The sequence below is a fragment of the Diplotaxodon limnothrissa genome, linkage group LG7 (genome assembly GCF_057381915.1).
Source record: "Diplotaxodon limnothrissa isolate DT_005_m linkage group LG7, D_limnothrissa_male_GT1.1, whole genome shotgun sequence".
Classification (NCBI taxonomy): domain Eukaryota; kingdom Metazoa; phylum Chordata; class Actinopteri; order Cichliformes; family Cichlidae; genus Diplotaxodon; species Diplotaxodon limnothrissa.
This window is the reverse complement of record NC_140602.1, coordinates 40,112,959-40,128,164: the sequence shown is the minus strand read 5'-3', so window position 1 is coordinate 40,128,164 and position 15,206 is coordinate 40,112,959. Positions and strand designations below refer to the sequence as shown.

The 15,206-nt window shown below is 39.3% G+C and overlaps 3 protein-coding genes across 3 annotated transcripts; 2 read left to right on the top strand and 1 right to left on the bottom strand.

Annotated features, from left to right (window-relative positions):
* Nucleotides 1–8,738: 8,738 nt before the first annotated feature.
* On the top strand, nt 8,739–9,546 carry LOC146628769 (heat shock protein 30-like). The gene has a single exon (XM_085358065.1). It carries the CDS (start codon nt 8,975–8,977, stop codon nt 9,464–9,466), a length of 492 nt encoding a protein of 163 aa, XP_085214191.1. The 5' UTR covers nt 8,739–8,974; the 3' UTR covers nt 9,467–9,546.
* A 1,515-nt stretch (nt 9,547–11,061) lies between these two features.
* LOC146628768 (heat shock protein 30-like) lies at nt 11,062–11,947 on the top strand. The gene has a single exon (XM_085358064.1). The coding sequence runs from the start codon at nt 11,145–11,147 to the stop codon at nt 11,781–11,783; it is 639 nt and encodes a 212-aa protein (XP_085214190.1). The 5' UTR covers nt 11,062–11,144; the 3' UTR covers nt 11,784–11,947.
* Nucleotides 11,948–13,174: 1,227 nt separating this feature from the next.
* On the bottom strand, nt 13,175–13,903 carry LOC146628767 (heat shock protein 30-like). The gene has a single exon (XM_085358063.1). It carries the CDS (start codon nt 13,818–13,820, stop codon nt 13,176–13,178), a length of 645 nt encoding a protein of 214 aa, XP_085214189.1. The 5' UTR covers nt 13,821–13,903; the 3' UTR covers nt 13,175.
* Nucleotides 13,904–15,206: the final 1,303 nt, after the last annotated feature.

Sequence of the window (15,206 nt, the reverse complement as noted above, 5' to 3'; positions counted from 1 at the left end):
CCGTGACATTCTGCCTTCTGTTTTTATTGACACTTTGCAATGTATCCCAGCTATTCTATTATTGGGGATTAACAATGACAATGTTTGCTGCCACACAAGCAGACTGGGTGAGAATGGGAATTTGAGAGCATTTTATCAATAATAAAACTTCCGCATCTTCTGTGTCGATCACATCGTTGGGGTCTGGTTTTGCTTTAAATTTCTGGATTTCAAGAATGGAGAATGCTTGGGACTGAGCATGGCTCTTTTGCAGGGTCATTTGTTCATCAGACAAATCCTTTTTCCTTAAAGGGTTATGTATAGATTTGGCCCACTACAGGGCTGAGGATGAAGGCTAATATGGATTAGGTTAAATAAGCCCGTTGAAACATGAAAGGCTGCTGATAGCTGATGTGGGAGTATCAGACATCTACTTGTAGAGACCTGAGGCTTTGGGGTATTGGCCGAGTGTGTGTGTTTCTGTGTGTCTGAGTGCTGCAAATGAATCGATAGCGATTAGAGCAGGCTGGGTTCTATTGCCTATTTAATTATCCTCCATCAAACAAACACGGTAGCATGTTAAGATCACTTGGGCTGCAGTTCTTCACATACACACACCCTCACAGAGAGAGGGCAGCAGTCAATTTTATTTTTCAAATAGAAAAAAAAATGAGAGGATCAAGGTCACCAGCAGAGAAGGACAACGGCCCTTAACCCCTGTTCTCTGTTAGGGGGAAATCTTTAAAAAGGTAATCAGCGAGGCTAGTTGGCAAGATAGAATTGAATATGAATTAAGTAAGAAGAATCTGATTTCTCTGGGTTTACTTGATAAGAGTCAGTGTTAGTGTCTTTCCTTTTGGAACTGGAAACTTGGGCAATTGATCTTACGTACTGTTCATCAGCTCAGCCTCATCATACATAAAGCTTTGTCTGTTTTAAAGCATCTGAGCTGTTGTGGTCTACTGCCACCATCTGACTGCATGAATAATAAAGAATGGCAACATGTCAACGTAAAAACAAAACAAGCCATTTGGATGTCACAGCTTGGAAAGAGCAACATGGCCCCTGTCAGCGTCTGACAGACAGCTGTGAGAAGTGTGTGGTGTCTGATTAGTGCCTCTTTCTGTTTCTCTCTCTCTCTCTCTCTTTGGCATGATTACATAACAGGGTATGTCTAGTAAAATCTTGTGTTGTGTATGTGTTGTTACAGTATGTGCTGACTGACTCAGTACATATGTGTGACATAGATTCATCCAATAGTCTCTCAAGGATTTATTAGAGCGTCGTAAAAGTTTATAATCTATCTGCCCATTTATAATCTATAATGGGCAGCCTGCTCTTTCTCTTCTTTCTGCATCTGAGCATATCTTTTAGTAATCTTGGGCTTCTTGTGTATTTGTTTTTTTTCTTATTTCCCTTTTCACCTAATCTTCTCTCTCTGTCACTCACTTGGCTCTGAAACTATTTCTGTGCACTCCGAATTCCAGATTTTCTTTCAGAAATAATCGAGCATTTGTTTTGAAAGCAATGTTTTGGTTGCTTTGCTTTAGCTGATGAACTGTGACCTGACATCATGATAAAGATACCACTGTTGTACTAATCTTCATAAAAATATCTAGTGCTGGGCGATATGACGATATATATCGTGTGGACGATAGAAAAGTGTCTATCATGCCATTTGTCTTCTACCGTTTCTAACCTAATTTTATAAATTATTACATAAAATATATCATTAAACAGCCTGTGGCAGATATATTAGTGTTGTCTTCTCACTATACATACTCTTAACTTTATGCAAGAGAAAATAAAGTTAAAAAAAAGATATTTTTTGCAAAGAAACTCCGTCTTGTGGTTTTGCGACATGGTGCTGCTTTATGTGCATGCTTTACGGTAACTCAAAACGATGGACGTGCGACAGGTTGCAGTTTCATGCCTGGACATGCAACAGGAAGAGACAGCTACACAGGCAGCCCAAGAAGAAGCACTTTTACCGAAAAAAGAGGGGGTACGTCTGTGATTTGGTTACATTTTGGGTTCAACAGCACCAACACGTAGCAGAAGACGCCCATTTGACAACAATTCTGATGGCTAAAGTTCCAAACGGGACACAAAAAAAAAGAAAAAAGAAAATGTGGTATCGAGGCCGATAAAAAGAAAAAAAAAAAAAAAAGAAGACGCCCATTTGCAAGCTATGCTATAAAACTATTCCTGCACCCAATGGCAACACAACAAATCTCTTCTATCACCTACAGAAGGTCCACGAAGAAGAAAACTCAAGAATCCAGAAAATCCGAGCTAAACCAAGTTGTGGAACGATGGGAGCAAGTTGGGAAAAGAAAAACTATAGCCAGCTGAAGATACAGCAGTCTTTCGCACAAGATACGCCATATGAGAAAACGTTCCAGCGCCATAAACAAATCACAGGAGCCATCTCGCGTTACATTTGTAAAGGCATGGTTCCTGTTTATGTAGTTGAGAAGGACAGCTTTCGTGACCTCATCAAAGTCTTTGATCCGTGGTACGTTATGCCCGGTCGTAAGCACTTCAGTAAAGTTGAGTTGCCTCGCTTATATGATGCATGCCGGGCCAAAGTAGAGAAGGATGTTTGCAGTGTCGTGCATTATGCCTTGATGACTGACCTATGGACGAGCAGAGATACACAGCCCTACATGAGCGTAACCATCCCTTTCATTAACAAAGACAGCACCCTCTGTGCTCGCTGTTTACAGACTGCATACTTTCCAGATGACCACAGGTCAGGTGGTATATCGTGATATATATTGTTATCGTGACATAAAATAATTCATATCGTGATAAATATTTTTTCCATATCACCCAGCACTAAACATATCTGTACATGACTATATATACAGTGGGGCAAAAAAGTATTTAGTCAGCCACCGATTGTGCAAGTTCCCCCACTTAAAATGATGACAGAGGTCAGTAATTTGCACCAGAGGTACACTTCAACTGTGAGAGACAGAATGTGAAAAAAAAATCCATGAATCCACATGGTAGGATTTGTAAAGAATTTATTCGTAAATCAGGGTGGAAAATAAGTATTTGGTCACCTCAAACAAGGAAAATCTCTGGCTCTCACAGACCTGTAACGTCTTCTGTAAGAAGCTTTTCTGTCCCCCACTCGTTACCTGTATGAATGGCACCTGTTTGAACTCATCATCTGTATAAAAGACACCTGTCCACAGCCTCAAACAGTCAGACTCCAAACTCCGCCATGGCCATGACCAAAGAGCTTTCGAAGGACACCAGGAAAAGTATTGTAGACCTGCACCAGACTGGGAAGAGTGAATCAACAATAGGCAAGCAGCTTGGTGTGAAAAAATCAACTGTGGGAGCAATCATCAGAAAATGGAAGACATACAAGACCACTGATAATCTCCCTCGATCTGGGGCTCCATGCAAGATCTCATCCCGTGGGGTCAAAATGATCATGAGAACGGTGAGCAAAGATCCCAGGACCACACGGGGGGACCTGGTGAATGACCTGCAGAGAGCTGGGACCAAAGTAACAAAGGTCACCATCAGTAACACACTACAACGGCAGGGAATCAAATCCCGCAGTGCCAGACGTGTTCCGCTGCTGAAGCCAGTGCATGTCCAGGCCCGTCTGAAGTTTGCCAGAGAGCACATGGATGATACAGCAGAGGATTGGGAGAATGTCATGTGGTCAGATGAAACCAAATTAGAACTTTTTGGTATAAACTCAACTCGTCGTGTTTGGAGGAAGACGAATACTGAGTTGCATCCCAAGAACACCATACCTACTGTGAAGCATGGGGGTGGAAACATCATGCTATGGGGCTGTTTTTCTGCCAAGGGGACAGGACGACTGATCCGTGTTAAGGACAGAATGAATGGGGCCATGTATCGTGAGATTTTGAGCCAAAACCTCCTTCCATCAGTGAGAACTTTGAAGATGAAACGAGGCTGGGTCTTCCAACATGACAATGATCCAAAACACACCGCCCGGGCAACAAAGGAGTGGCTCCGTAAGAAGCATTTGAAAGTCCTGGAGTGGCCTAGCCAGTCTCCAGACCTCAACCCCATAGAAAATCTGTGGCGGGAGTTGAAAGTCCGTGTTGCTCGGCGACAGCCCCAAAACATCACTGCTCTCGAGAAGATCTGCATGGAGGAATGGGCCAAAATACCAGCTACTGTGTGTGCAAACCTGGTAAAGACCTATAGTAAACGTTTGACCTCTGTTATTGCCAACAAAGGTTATGTTACAAAGTATTGAGTTGTATTTTTGTTATTGACCAAATACTTATTTTCCACCCTGATTTACGAATAAATTCTTTACAAATCCTACCATGTGGATTCATGGATTTTTTTTTTTCACATTCTGTCTCTCACAGTTGAAGTGTACCTCTGGTGCAAATTACTGACCTCTGTCATCATTTTAAGTGGGGGAACTTGCACAATCGGTGGCTGACTAAATACTTTTTTGCCCCACTGTATATTCTATGCATGGTCACCAGCCTTAGCTTTGATACCAGCTATTGAACAAACATTTGAGTTTTTGCGCTCCACAATGACATTCAAACAGAACTGTAAGGCAAAACGTACTAAGTTCAATTTTGTAATAGAGTCATCATCACCCAGAAGTGATCCGGACTCTGAAAGCGAGCTAATTTAAACTGCTAAATGTTTTATCAGATATCTGTAGGTTCCTCTCAGTAAAGAGCACTTAACACAACTTCATCTGCTAACAGAGACTAAGTGAATTACTTTTTCTGACTGAAATGAGCCTTTTCAGTCTTGCTTGACTTATGTCCTTGTATGTGTCACTTTTTCATCGTGGAAACAGATTTTTTTCCCCCTTTTTTGAGCACAGTTGCACTGCTGTTTAATCCAGGAGACTGTCAGTTCTATGTGAGCCAGTCACCTAACAATGTATCTGCAGGAGATGAACAGGACTCCCACTGCTGGAACTCTACAGCACATACCTAAAATACTGTCTTCTACTTTGCAACTCTATCACAGTGATAAGACAGGCAGTAGAGTGTATGTTATCTGCTCTAGGTCTCACACACAGGACCACTGCAGTATTTCACTTCTTCTCTCTCACTCTCACTTCTCCTTCCTTTTTCTTTTTTTTTTGTTCTTTGCCGAGTCCCGCCTCATCACCTCTCTTTCTCTCTTCCCACTCCTCTGGAGTTCTCGCATCTTTCTCCCCCCTGCTGCATCCTCTACCCCTCTCTACCTCTTTCCCCTCCTCCCCACATGTCTGTCTGTTCGAAACTGGAGCAACGTCTTAATCGAGGCTCCCGGACGTGACGGGAATTTCTAAGCAACCCCAGCTCTGCAGTACAGACACAAACACACATACACACACAAAAACACACACATTCTGCTTGGCAGCCAATTAACAGCCTGCGATCCCGCGCCAAAGGAATAACTGCATGTTGATGAGCTGGCGGCCGTGTGCGCTTGTGTGTGCATGTGCGTTTATGATGAGCTGGTGGCCGTCAGAGCCACTTACACAGATAGAAGGATATGTCTTTTATGTGTTCAAGGGAACGAGGGGGATTATGGTGCATTAAAAACCATCTCCGTGAGGGACAAACTAAGACAGTAACAAGGAAGTGTGAATTTGTGCCTGGGATTCTCTTTGTGTGTGCGGCGCTGTCCCGACACTTTCAGGATATGTGGGTGTCGGTGCGTATAAGAAGCATTAGGAGAACAATGCAGATGATTTACTTGGAGCGGAGCCTTGCTTTCTCCTCCTCTTCCTCCTCCTCATCCTTCCTCTATTTTTGTTACTTTTCATTCTTCTCCACCTCCTCCTCACTTCTATCCTGCCTCCACTTTTGAGAGTTCATCCAAAGGTGAATGCTTGACAAAAAAGAAAAAGAAAAAGTATCTTTCCCACTCCAAAAAATCATATATTCTCTTTATCTGTCAAAAATATTGACACCAACCATGACACAATATCCCCGAGCAGCAAACTGCTGTATTTGCCAGTCGAGGTTTCATCATCCGTCTTGTTTTCTTGAGAGACACAGTAAATGTTGAAAAGACTGTGGGTTTAAAACCTGGCTCCATGCTGTTTCTGCCCTACTTCTCTGCATCATCATCATATTAGTCTTTGTTCTATACTCTTAGGAAAGGTAAAATAAGTAAGGATAGATGAGAGGTATAAACTGCTATTAGAAAATCTGACAAAAATAACATTCAGTGCTGTAAATTATCAGTTGCAACATATTACAAGGCATGACAATAATTAATTGATTAAAAATATATCTTTACATATTTTGGTTGGTGTGATTGTTTAGTTTGACGCATAAACAGCTGTTAATTTGTTTCTATGTGCAGAAGTATACATCCAGATGAGGGCTTTAATGTTAATTACCCTTTGGAAAAAACATGGAGTACATCTTGGATTGTGTAGTCTAGAGTCAGTATGTTACAATTATATGTGTATCATTACATCACATGGTTGTGTTATTCATTTCTAATCATAAAACTGTAAAACCACTAGTAGGAAAGTATTATTTTAACAAAAGGAAAATGCAAATTAAAAGGCAGGAAATCACAAAGCAGGTCTGCAAACAACTTGAAAAATAACAAGGAAAATTAATTTATTTATGTATTTATGCTTAGTATTTAATACCAAATATGGTATAATAGAAGACATATTTCAGAGGTATTTCAAAAGTTTTGGGAGTACATGTATGAGGAAGGAGATCCTGCCATCTAGTGGATGAAACCTCAAATTACTGTTGGAAGAATAATAAAAAGGCCCTATGTATAGACGAGGTGTTTCATACTTTCTTCATAGACTTGTGAAAAGTCGTCGATTTTCAAAAAAAAAAAAGTCTGGTCTGTATTAAATGATTTCCACTAAAAATTGAGTTTAACTTTCGCACCATAACTGAATATTGCTTCCCTCAAATCTAAGCTTGGTAGTTTTGTAGTCTCTTATGATCACTGGTAAAAACTTGTAATGAAGAAATCATATGAGTGATGTCAGAAGTCCTGTGAAACCCTGGAAGAGTTCCCAGTCTTTCACAGGGAGCTGAGATGAATGCTGAGAGAATGAATGTCATTCATGTTCACATTATGCAATCTATAAAGAAAGCATATGTTTGGACTGTGGGAGGAAGCCTGATTACCAAGAAAGATACTTCAAAGTATCCATGATGATGGTGCAGTACTTAGCACAGTTTCTTCACTCTGGCCTCACAGCAACAGCGAATCTACAGCTGGCTGGTTCAGGACTTTATGTGTGTAGTTTCTCACTGAATCTATGTCGGATCTGTTCAGCTGCTTCCTCCTGCAGTACAACAACATGCAAGTTAACTTTACTGGCGATTCTAAATTTGACAAAGGTATGACTGTGTACTTGAGTGATCTTCTGTCTTTCTCTGTGTTGGCTCTTCGACTGACTGTAAACCTGTTCAGGCAAACAAGTCCTTCTTTTGCTGGAGTATGCTGTCGGCAGACACAAAAGCTGTGTGATGGATATATAATCTCAACTTCACTTTAGCAATTTAATGGAAATGAACAAATTCATTCTGAGTATTTACTCATGATGCTAAATTAAATTAAGGGGATATTTCAGAAATGATTATTATTTCATTGCTCATTTGGTCTTCAAGATAAACACACTTTTGTCTGACAGATTTAAAGATACACATATTTATTCAGTCTTACAGTAATGAACAGATTAAATGATTTCAATTGATTTTTTTCTTTACTTTTAATTTTGGCTTTGTCTGACATTCATATTCTTGTAGAAACATTATTGTTGTTTCTTTAAAGAAAAAAGCAGACATATTTAATCGTTTTATTTCTTCTGTCAATCTGGAGAAATTAATAAAAATGGGATTTGATTGTGCAGACCAAAAAAAAACCCACTTAATATTTAACTCCATGTGGGTAGTTTTAATTTTGTGTTGGTTCCCAACAAATGACAGCTCTGCATGTCAAAGTGAACAAGAAAACGTTTATCAGCTCAGGTGTTAAAAATTTTTTAAAACTGTGCATTTAGTTTCCACAAGGTCTATGTGAGCTGTGCTTTTTAATATCCAGCAGCCTATTTTACAAATGCAGTGCTACAGAATTCAAAGAAACATGAAGAACAAAATAAGTATCGGCTAATACACGCAATCATTTTACAAGTCAGATCATTTGAGCTGAGACTGAAAATAAATAAATAAATAAATACTTTAAATCTGATAATCAACAGCCAACTGTAGCAATTTAATAAAGTATGTTAAAGATTTACAGTTCTGATCCTACATTGAACATTAACTGAAGTCAGTATTCTTGAGAAAAAGCCCCACAAATTGGTTATATGTGATAAATGCATCAAACTGCACTATGTTCTGCAATTACCGTGAAAGAGTATCTAGGCGTTCTTGGATTTTGGATTTCTGGTTGTGTTTTTTTTAAATATCACATTTGAACAAAAATTTAAATAATGTAACTGAATATTTACTTAATCAAAGTAAACAATAAAAACTTGATGTCAGATCTGAAATATGTAGCATTTACGCTTATTACACATTTATATATTTTACATGTTTTTGTCACTGAGGCAGCCTATATGGACATTAGTAAATACATGCGGTAATCAAATAGTTTCACAGAAAAGAAGTGATGTCATAAATCCTGTAAAACAGCTCCACCCAGTGGAGATCTGTGGCAAAGACCAGAACATTCCTGAAGACTCTGGAACTCCTCCACTTAGTATATATAAACTGGGACAGTCTCACTGCTGAGACAGAAAGCAAGACAAGCAACACCAAGAAGACAACAGACACCTGAACAGTGTTTCATCTCACAAGAAGAGGACTCAACACTAAACCCACTGAAGATGCTGTGCTCTCATGGAGTCCAGTCTGCACTCAGTCCATTCATGGACTTCTACTGGCCTGTGCGCAGTCTGTAGCCAGAGATCAAGCCTCTCTTCTACCAGCAGGATCTCCTGCAGAGAAACCTACAGGAGCTGTGCAGCAGTCTGGAGCTGATGGATAAACTTCAACACAGGATCCTGGAGGAGACAGATCCTTTCCAAAACAGCATGGCTGTGCAGCCAGTTGCCGTCCAGCTGGAGAAAGAGGGAGACAAGTTTGCTCTGATGCTGGACACTCGAGGCTTTTCCCCAGAGGAGCTGTCTGTCAGGCAGGTGGGCAGGAAGCTGAGAGTCAGTGGCAAGACAGAGAAGAAGCAGGAGGATGGGAAAGGCTCGTACTCTTACAGACTGCAGGAGTTCAGACAGGAGTTTGATCTGCCTGAAGGACTGAACCCTCAAACCATCACGTGCCACCTGTCTCCAGATGGGAAGCTCCACATCCAGGCAGCCAAAGCTCCGTGTGTTGAAGAGGCTGAGAGAGAGCTGACTATCAAGAGGAGCTCAGAGGACAAAGCACAGCAGAGTGTGTGTTCACAGGCAGAAGACAGCAGGACAGAGACACACAGCAGCACACAGGACAAACCTGAAAACATGGGTATGAAATGATACCAATGTAAAATAAATGTTTTTGTATTGATATTCATTCAGTTTTCATGTGTTGAGAAATAAATGTTATCAAAGCTTAACTATGTTTTCTGTGTCTTTCTTTCTAAGTCCTACATTAAAAAAAAAGAAAGAAAAAAAGCACAGAGGAGGATAGAAGGAGTTTTATTGAGGTCCTGTGATCCATGCATCCAAGTTCTCCAGCTCTAAAATTCTAAACTTTATGGCTTTTAAAAATAGAAACAAATGAGGACAAATTGAATTTGGTAGTTCAGACTGAAAACTGTTGTTTAATTCAACACCATCTGGGTTTGATGAATGAGCTCCTGGCTTTATCTGAGTTAACACTTCATAGACCAGGTGGTTTCAGAGTAGTTCATGCAATCTTATTGTCTGTTCCAAAAATGTGACAACACTCGATGTCAAAGTGAACAACAGAACATTCAGTTCACAAGTAAGAAAAATCAAATACTGCGCAATTAGTTTCCACAAGTTCTGTGTGTGTGTGTTGCTTTTCAATTTCCAGTAATCTATTAAACAAATGAAAGTTACAGCCTTCAAACAAACATGAAGAATGTACCAAGTATTGATAAATTGAGCAAATATTTTACAAGCCAGACTATTTCACCATATAATTTAACAACAATTATATACTGCACATGTGATAATTACTAACATCATGCTATTTGAAGTTAGCAAAACACATTTGCAAAAACATATTCTTATTAAGAATTATTAAGTGAACTCGGCACTCTTGAGAAACAACCCATCCTAGTGGATATATGTGGTAATGGCTATATGTTGAAACATGTTCACCTGTTTCTCTACACATTCTTAGAATTTGGAGTTTATGTTATTTGATTTTAATAATATGTTTTGGATTATAAAATTGATTTGAACTAGTGTTTAAAAAATATCAGCATGAACCCAAACATTTTTTGATCAGTAGACAAATAGCTTTTCACATCAGACATGAAGTGCATTCAGTTCACAAGTGACGTCAGAAGTTCTGTGAAACAGCTCCACCCAGTGGAGATCTGTGGCAAAGACCAGAACATTCCTGAAGATTCTGGACCCCTTCTGGGGAAATGGTGTACATCTAAGGCTTACCTCCAATGTTTGCATTTAAATTCGTATTTAAATCAATGGACTTGTTAAAAACAAATTCACTGCATATATGGTTAGAATGGATATTCCAGTAAATATTGTATTATATTATACTTCTCAAGTAATGCGGAGTTTTGTTCTTTATTTTATTTTTTGTATTTTTCAGTCTTGGTGAGAGCAGGTTGAGGGCTGAGGAAGAAGAGGTCAATTTCCTGCTCGTCTTTCATCAGCATGAATCAGATATTTGTTTAGTAGATATAGTTTTTCTTCTCAGTCAAAGCAAATGAAAATTTGGGGGAAAAATAGTACATATTTCAAGTCATGGATGGGGATTTAAGTTTTTCCAGCAGCAAAAGTGAGGTTCTGTTCCTGGGAAACAGCTCCACCCAGTGGAGATCTGTGGCAAAGACCAGAACATTCCTGAAGACTCTGGAACTCCTCCACTTAGTATATATAAACTGGGACAGTCTCACTGCTGAGACAGAAAGCAAGACAAGCAACACCAAGAAGACAACAGACACCTGAACAGTGTTTCATCTCACAAGAAGAGGACTCAACACTAAACCCACTGAAGATGCTGTGCTCTCATGGAGTCCAGTCTGCACTCAGTCCATTCATGGACTTCTACTGGCCTGTGCGCAGTCTGTGGCCAGAGATCAAGCCTCTCTTCTACCAGCAGGATCTCCTGCAGAGAAACCTACAGGAGCTGTGCAGCAGTCTGGAGCTGATGGATAAACTTCAACACAGGATCCTGGAGGAGACAGATCCTTTCCAAAGCAGCATGGCTGTGCAGCCAGTTGCCGTCCAGCTGGAGAAAGAGGGAGACAAGTTTGGTCTGATGCTGGACACTCGAGGCTTTTCCCCAGAGGAGCTGTCTGTCAGGCAGGTGGGCAGGAAGCTGAGAGTCAGTGGCAAGACAGAGAAGAAGCAGGAGGATGGGAAAGGCTCGTACTCTTACAGACTGCAGGAGTTCAGACAGGAGTTTGATCTGCCTGAAGGACTGAACCATCAAGCCATCACCTGCCACCTGTCTCCAGATGGGAAGCTCCACATCCAGGCAGCCAAAGCTCCGTGTGTTGAAGAGGCTGAGAGAGAGCTGACTATCAAGAGGAGCTCAGAGGACAAAGCACAGCAGAGTGTGTGTTCACAGGCAGAAGACAGCAGGACAGAGACACACAGCAGCACACAGGACAAACCTGAAAACATGGAATGAGATTTAAAATGACGTCAATTTAAAATAGTTTTTTTTTTCAATGCAAATGATAATTTATGGTCCTATATGTTTTGGGGTTTTTTTGGTTTGTTTTTTGTTTTTGTTTTTTTGTTTTTTTAATGTAATGACGATTAAAAATGTTTAAAGCTGAACTCTGTTTCCTGTGTGTTTTACTTAAGTCATATGTTTAAAAAAAGGCCTTGCCTGAATGGATAGAATGGACATGCCAGTGAACATATAATCGTTAGTATGATTCTGAAATGATGTTTTTTCCCCACTTTTTTCTTATTCATACATTAGTATTATTTTAATTTTACAGAAATCACCAAAAATGAAATTTGATTATGCAGAGAAAAAAGCACAAAGCTTTCATCAATGCCACATGGATTATTTTCATTCAATTTTGATAGTGTTTCATTTAACACTTTAAACAGTTCATCTTTTGTGTCATGACGAGTATCGATGTTAAAGAAAAGAACCATCATCAGTTCAATAAAATCAGATACTGTGTGATTAGTTTACAGAAGGTCAAGCTTGCTTTTGAATTTACCAATACATGTTGAAGAAATTACTTACTGCACCATTCATGCAAAATGGAACAATAAAACAAATACTAACAGAAACAATTTTGAGTTCAGGTCATTTGTCTTTAAAAACTTAAAACAGTAAACACTTTTGTGTAATCTTTTATTTGCCAGATGTATTTATTTTATCTCAAATTAGGGAAATACTATACATCTATTAATTACCTGCATTAGAAAATCTGAACAAAACATTAAAAAAAGACTTTAGTACATTGGGATTAATGAAGTGAAGTCTGAAATCCTGATAAAAAGATTCTCCAAATTGAGATATATGGGTATTGCAATAAAAAACAAATGCTAGTTTATAATCTGAAATCAAAGTTAAAACGTATGTTTTACTTGTTTTATATGTACATTATCCTATTTTTACATGTCTTTTTTTAAAGTGACACAGCCTATATGGATATTAATAAAAAAGGCCACAGTGCAGTGACCGTGCTAACGACTGCACCACCATCATGGTTACTTTGAAGTATCTTTCTTGATAATCAATGTTCCTCCCACAGTCCAAACATATGCTTGATTGTAAGTTGTATAATATGAACATGGATGACATTCATTCTCTGTATGCCACCTATGGCAGCTGGGAGCTGGAGAACATGAATGGATGGAATAGATTATATTATTTATCACTTTCTTTTTCTATCATTTATGTGCTGTATTTTTTTAATGTATGAAATAGAAAAAAAACCCACACAACATGATTCAGTGTTTGTGATGTTTATTTATCATCAGATATAAATCACAATTACACATATAAAAAGAAATTAATATTATTTAAAAAAAAAACATTTATTTTACATTGGTATCATTTCATATCCATGTTTTCAGGTTTGTCCTGTGTGCTGCTGTGTGTCTCTGTCCTGCTGTCTTCTGCCTGTGAACACACACTCTGCTGTGCTTTGTCCTCTGAGCTCCTCTTGATAGTCAGCTCTCTCTCAGCCTCTTCAACACACGGAGCTTTGGCTGCCTGGATGTGGAGCTTCCCATCTGGAGACAGGTGGCACGTGATGGTTTGAGGGTTCAGTCCTTCAGGCAGATCAAACTCCTGTCTGAACTCCTGCAGTCTGTAAGAGTACGAGCCTTTCCCATCCTCCTGCTTCTTCTTTGTCTTGCCACTGACTCTCAGCTTCCTGCCCACCTGCCTGACAGACAGCTCCTCTGGGGAAAAGCCTCGAGTGTCCAGCATCAGAGCAAACTTGTCTCCCTCTTTCTCCAGCTGGACGGCAACTGGCTGCACAGCCATGCTGCTTTGGAAAGGATCTGTCTCCTCCAGGATCCTGTGTTGAAGTTTATCCATCAGCTCCAGACTGCTGCACAGCTCCTGTAGGTTTCTCTGCAGGAGATCCTGCTGGTAGAAGAGAGGCTTGATCTCTGGCCACAGACTGCGCACAGGCCAGTAGAAGTCCATGAATGGACTGAGTGCAGACTGGACTCCATGAGAGCACAGCATCTTCAGTGGGTTTAGTGTTGAGTCCTCTTCTTGTGAGATGAAACACTGTTCAGGTGTCTGTTGTCTTCTTGGTGTTGCTTGTCTTGCTTTCTGTCTCAGCAGTGAGACTGTCCCAGTTTATATATACTAAGTGGAGGAGTTCCAGAGTCTTCAGGAATTTTCTGGTCTCTGCCAGAGATCTCCACTGGGTGACGCTGTTTGACTGGACTAATGACATCACTCGTCAATTGCTCATCCATCATGTCTGACTTCTTTTCTGTGAAACTATTTGATAGGCTGCCTCAGTGACAAAAACATGTAAAATATATAAATGTGTAATAAGCTTTTACTTCAGATTATAGGTTTGCATTTCCATTTAATTGCAATACCCAAAAAATCACCACAGGTGACGGTTCATCAGGAATACAAACTTCACTTGACTATTCCTGTTGGATCAAAGACTTATTTTTGAATATCTTGTTTGGATTTTGTAATACAGGTAATTATTTGGTGTACAGTGTTTCCCCAATTTGACTTTATTTAAAGTTTATTTAAAACAATCTGTACCAAAAATTCTAGACAGTGCGTTTATTATTCCTCTTCCATCAAAATTTATGTTTTACAAATATTTTTATTCTACGTTTTTCCATGAAAGCTGCATTAATAAACGTCTTGAGCATACATCTGTAAATTCAAAAGCAACCTTGATATTGACCTTCTAAGAATTAATCACACAGTTTTTGATTTTACTGAGCTGATGAGGGTTCTTTTCTTCATGTACAGATGTTCTTCCTGACAAAGAAGGTTACAGGACTACTTGAAATATACTGTCATCAATGTACACAAATATCAAGGATGTATTGTCTGTAACGTTGTGCCTTTTTTTCCTATGCGCAATCAATTTCCACTTAAAATACTAGTACTAAAAATAATACTAATATATAAATATAGAAGTATTCTCCACTGTGGTCAAAGAACACACAAAAATAAAAAAAACAAGGAAAAAAACATCTGTCATTTCAGAATTATATTAACGATTATGTATTCACTGGAATGTCACCTCTATGCATTCAGGCAAGGCAATTTTTTTAACAAAATGACTTAAAACACACAGTTTAGCTTTTATGATATTTATTCATTATCAGATAAAAAATACTAAAGCACACAGAATCATAAATTATCAGCATTGTTGAGATGCAACAATGTTCAAGTGTCTGTTCTCTTGACTTATCCCTTCTGTCATTCTTCTTTCTCAAAAATAGGACTGTTTATCGTCTTTTGACCTCTTTTATAACTAAAAGAGGTCAAAATTCAGCAGGAACCTTCTGGTCACTACCACAGAGCTTCACTGGGTGGGGCTGTTACTCAGGCTTACTAACATTAAATCATCACTCCTGTGTTTTCAGG

Excerpts from the sequence above, each read along its gene's own strand:
- LOC146628769 (XM_085358065.1), top strand. The coding sequence starts at position 8,975 with ATGGATAAACTTCAACACAGGATCCTGGAGGAGACAGATCCTTTCCAA.
- LOC146628768 (XM_085358064.1), top strand. The coding sequence starts at position 11,145 with ATGCTGTGCTCTCATGGAGTCCAGTCTGCACTCAGTCCATTCATGGAC.
- LOC146628767 (XM_085358063.1), bottom strand. The coding sequence starts at position 13,820 with ATGCTGTGCTCTCATGGAGTCCAGTCTGCACTCAGTCCATTCATGGAC.